The 4,889-nt window shown below is 40.0% G+C and overlaps 1 protein-coding gene across 1 annotated transcript; it reads left to right on the plus strand.

Annotated features, from left to right (window-relative positions):
- The first annotated feature begins 306 nt into the window (after positions 1 to 306).
- LOC101170213 (free fatty acid receptor 2) lies at positions 307 to 3,094 on the plus strand. The gene is made up of 2 exons (XM_023964606.1): positions 307 to 638; positions 1,207 to 3,094. The coding sequence occupies exon 2, from the start codon at positions 1,461 to 1,463 to the stop codon at positions 2,457 to 2,459; it is 999 nt and encodes a 332-aa protein (XP_023820374.1). The 5' UTR covers positions 307 to 638; positions 1,207 to 1,460; the 3' UTR covers positions 2,460 to 3,094.
- The last annotated feature ends 1,795 nt before the right edge of the window (positions 3,095 to 4,889 follow it).

Below are 4,889 nucleotides of genomic sequence, written 5' to 3' on the forward strand. Positions count from 1 at the left end.
AGGGATTATTCTGATAACAGGCCATCCCATTTCCGTCGGTCGTGATCAAGAGGCATTCACGGAGGAGCGTGTTTTTGTGGATAACTAAGTTTGATTTAATATCTCACAATAAAACAGCCTTGCAGGGACTACAAAAAGAAGACCAGTAGTTACCAGGGAAACCGTGTTTGGCAAGCATGGCAGATAAACGGTGGCAGTATCTCTAATAATTTCCATTATCCCCACTGAAAGTGTAGATTATCATGTAAATAGGGGGCTGTGCCAGATGAAGGAAGGTTGGAGCTGAAAGCAGGGAGAATCGAGGAGATTAAACAACACAGCTGAGTAATAAACCCACGTTGACGTGCCAAGAAACAGGCAGTGAAGGTAAGCCACAATTACCACTCGTTTCTTAAAGGTGCATTGCAACCACAGGCTTGTCGCAGAGGAGAGAGTATTTGTCAACCAAAAACACCACCACTGCAGATAGAGGGGAAGTCTTAAAGTTGCTTCAGTGAGTGGAACATTTTTAGTTTCATCACAGTCTCTCGGAAGACAAAACAAAAAAAACACTTCTGCTTGGTGAGTTGACTATAAAAATTTAGACACCGTCTTACTTACAATGTCGGACACACCTGATATAGATCGCTTCATGACAGGTAAGAACTAATTTTTCCTTTGTAACACTCCAAACTGTTTAAATGACAACCAAATTTATTTATTTTTTAATTTACTTTACATTTCTGTTTTATCATCCTCTTATTCAGATTTAATAACATAGGCAACAGGTAAAAACAGCAAAGTACAGTTTTGCTTTAAACCACAAGGCAATAATTTCCCCAGTGCATTTCTCTCATTAAGTTTAAAAGGGTATGGTTTTCACTATATATCCAAAATTTAGTCATATAGTGTGAACAAGGCCTGGAAGTTCATGATAACGTCACAGAACATTATCATTACACCAGGACCACAAAATTAGGTTTGTATACAAACTCATTTGTAGACACCAGTACATTTACTCATCCTTGTGAAAGGATATACAACCTCAATAAACTGTGAAACATAGATAAGGAGAAATTAAGAGAGACTAAAGGTAAAATTAATCATAGATTAATGCTTTGCATAATCTTGTTTTTTCCAGCTGAATAGTTAATATAAGAAAAGCACATTTGACCCTACAATGGACTGTATTTAACTTGATTTTTTCTCGTTTCATCTTATCTGCAGAGCTCAAAGCCCCAGAGAAAATAATGGGCTCTGTTTATTGGTGAGGACAAGGAAACCGTGCTGCCTCATCCAGTTTGTTCCAGGCCACTGACCCAATAAGATGCCTTCAGGTCCTGTAGCTTAGCCTGTTCAACAGATCAAACTCCCCTTGTGCTGCAGGCTTTTTGGTTCCAGCAGCAAAATACAAATAAAAAGACAATTTTCAGTTTATTTCATTAATTTTTGACTGATCTGAGGCAAAAACCGAGGTCAACATGCATGCTTGCCAGACTGGGCTGTGCCTCCCCGTCTACATTGTTACCTTTGTGCTGGGCTTCCCAGCAAACGTCCTGGCCTTCTACACCTTCTGCAAGAAGGTGAGGCAGAAGCCCACACCGATAGACATACTGCTCCTCAACCTGACCATCTCTGACCTCCTCTTCCTCCTCTTCCTGCCATTCAAGATGCAGGAAGTGATGAACGACATGGTGTGGAAGTTACCCTATGCACTCTGCCCACTGTCTGGCTTTGTCTTCTACATGACCATCTACACCAGCACCTTCTTCCTCACTGCTGTCAGTGTGGAGCGCTACCTGGGTGTAGCCTTCCCCATTCAACACTCCTTGAAGCGCCGGCCAGTGTACGCTGTGGCTGCCAGCATCTTCTGCTGGATATTTTCTTTCCTTCACCTGAGTATTGTCTTTATTGTCCCGTTTATTGGACAGGTTGAGTCCCCGAACTCCACATCTCCCTCTGGTATGAGCCAGAAGGAGGTGTGTTATAAAAACTTTACGGAGGCTCAGCTGCAGGTCCTCCTTCCTGTCCGCCTCGAGCTCTGCATTGTGCTTTTCTGCATACCTTTCCTCATTAGCAGTTTCTGCTACATCAACTTCATCAGGATTCTGTCTAAGCTGCAGCACATTGACCGGCGCCGGCGCCTGCGGGCCATTGGCATGGCTTTGGGAACACTGGTGGTGTTTGCATTATGTTTTGGACCCTACAACGTCTCACACATAGTTGGATACATCACAAAGAAGAGTCCTACTTGGAGAGACAAAGCCTTACTGTGCAGTACCTTCAACGCATGCCTGGACCCTTTTATTTTCTACTTTTCCTCATCTGCTGTAAGAGGAACTGTTGGTAAAGTGGTGGAAGGAGTTAAACACTCTCTAAGCAGGTGCATGTCCTGTCACATGTTCCAAGCCTCGCAGCGGGGAATTAACAGGACTACACAAGATAAGAAACACAAACAAAGTGAGACCAATTCTACCTGAGCTGACTGGAAGGGAACATTGAGCAGCTGCCTCTGCTAATTTCTTCATCCCTGCAAGCAGGAAATTAATGTCATGATTATATTTTTATACTCGAGAAAATGACTTGGCGGCGCACACTGCGGCATGTTTCTGTTTGACTCAGATGAACTTCCTGTTTCAGAAAGCTCCACCTGAGCAAGCATAATCACTTTTCTGATGGAGTGCTGTGCACAAACCTGCAGAGACTAGCCATTTTGAACTGTAATCTGATATAGAGAAAGCATTTCTGCAAAGTGGAAGGATTTCCAAAGTTCTTTGATGCAACAAGGTGTGGTGGAGATGTAAACTAGAGATGACAACAAAACAACAACCAACATCAGCTAAGGATCCTATCTCCTCACAATGAGAGACAAATCTTTCTTGCCAGCTTTCATCATGAACCGGATGTTTGTTTGCAGCAACCTGCTTAATATATGACAAGCAGGATTTCTTTAGCCTGTAATGCTCAGCCATGCACTTTCATTATTTGGTGTTTCTCTTTCTGACAGGTTTGTTTCTGTCCTCATGCAGACTGGGTTTGTTCAACATTACCATATTTATAGAAAATATTCACCTTGTAGAAATGTGAGAAAAGCTTTTGAATGTCAGGAATGTTATGTATATGTATATGTATATATATATATATATATATATATATATATATATATATATATATATATATATATATATATATATATATATATATATATATATATATATATATATATATATATATAATTTTAGTATGACAGTGTGTAAATAAAAAAAGAGTTTCATGTTTTGTACAGAATAAGTTTGATGTATCATGACAACCTCATAATAAAGACTATTTTTACTTCATGAGAATCAGAATTCTGACTGAGCAAAAGATTATCTGTTTTCCATCATTCCACAAACACCACCACCTGTTAATTGGTAGCTCGTGGTTTTTGCTCTTGGCATCGTGGGTAATCTAAGATGCACTTTCTTCAACATGGGAATCAAGATCTCACCCCACGTGCTGCAAAGATAAACAATGCCATCACCCAAGCAAGCGCTGGTATCACCTTTAATCCTTTTATGTGAGGATTAGAGGGTGAGCTATAACTGTGTTTGACAGGTGTATGAGAAAGGAAAGAAGCATTTTATTTTGAGTCAGGGTGAGTGACTAAGACGAGCGGGCTAGAAGCCATCGAAGTAGTGAACAAATCCTCCATCACTCTTGTCAGCACGCTACGCTGTAAAGTTGTTCCAGGGAAGATTTAGCTTTGATGTGCAAAAAGAAGTGACTCAATGTTTAAAAGCACACATGTAGTGATGAGCAAATTTACAGTAAAGAAGGCCTTGAAGTGAGAGAAATTTCTATAGAAAGGGACAGAAAGGAGAATCTAAGGTTTACTTCTATATATTCAGAGCTAGTTTAGTAGCTAATGAAATCTCTGGACTTAATTGATGTCTTGTCTGCTGAGATGAACTGCATTGACAACACTTGGCTTTGTGACTATAATGCACAATTTTATTTGTAATTCGATAAAAATACATTCGTCAATGTTTTTGCAGTTCAAGGTGATGTCAAATGAATATATTTTTTGTACTTTAGGACGCACTGGATAATAAGGCACACCGTCAATGAATGGTTCATTTTTGAATTGATGTCAGATATGAGATGCATCAAACTAAAAGGCACACAATGCAGGACAAATGAGTCAGAAATAATTCAGTCAGTCACACTTTATAAACTGCGTTCACAGTAAGTCTGGAACTTGTTTTTAACACGTTCAACGTTAGCTGCATCAGCTGTGTTAGCATGTTCACAACACCTGTAACTCCCAACTTTGTTTGCAAACACAAAAAAATCTGACTGATACCACTAAAACAAACGATACTTTGACTACAATATGGAGAGATCTTAGGAATGAATAAAGATTTATTTGTTATACAAAAATGTGCATAAACCAGTCCATAGTATTTTAGTGGTAAGGCTCTGGACAGATGACATCTTTATCCAGGTGGGATAAGATTGGACAGTAGATGGATAAACCACATGCTGATTGTGGCTGAGGCCAGTCCACAACATAGTATTGGTCCAGGTGGAGAATGAGGTGTAGAGAATGTAGAATGTCTAGAATGTAGAGATAAAGGTCCATGAATTTAGAAGCAGAAATAGGATTGTGATTGGCTGAGAAAAGAAGATGGGGAATTTCGCTATTGGTTTAGAGCAGGGTTGCTCATTCCTGGTCCTTAAGATCTGTTTAAGACTGTTTTTGTGATCTTCAAGCGCTGCTAGCAGCTGATTAGCTCAATCAGATGTCTCCACAATCTGTTTGTGTGAACACACTTGGTCCTGGTAATCAGCAGCAAGCAGTGCAGGGTGGTGGATCTTGTGGACCAGGAACGAGCAGGCCTGGTTTAGAGTGAAGTTTTAATTCAAAT

The sequence above is a fragment of the Oryzias latipes genome, chromosome 16 (genome assembly GCF_002234675.1).
Source record: "Oryzias latipes chromosome 16, ASM223467v1".
NCBI lineage: Eukaryota > Metazoa > Chordata > Actinopteri > Beloniformes > Adrianichthyidae > Oryzias > Oryzias latipes.

Coding starts and splice junctions, on each gene's coding strand:
- LOC101170213 (XM_023964606.1), top strand. CDS start 1,461: ATGCATGCTTGCCAGACTGGGCTGTGCCTCCCCGTCTACATTGTTACC.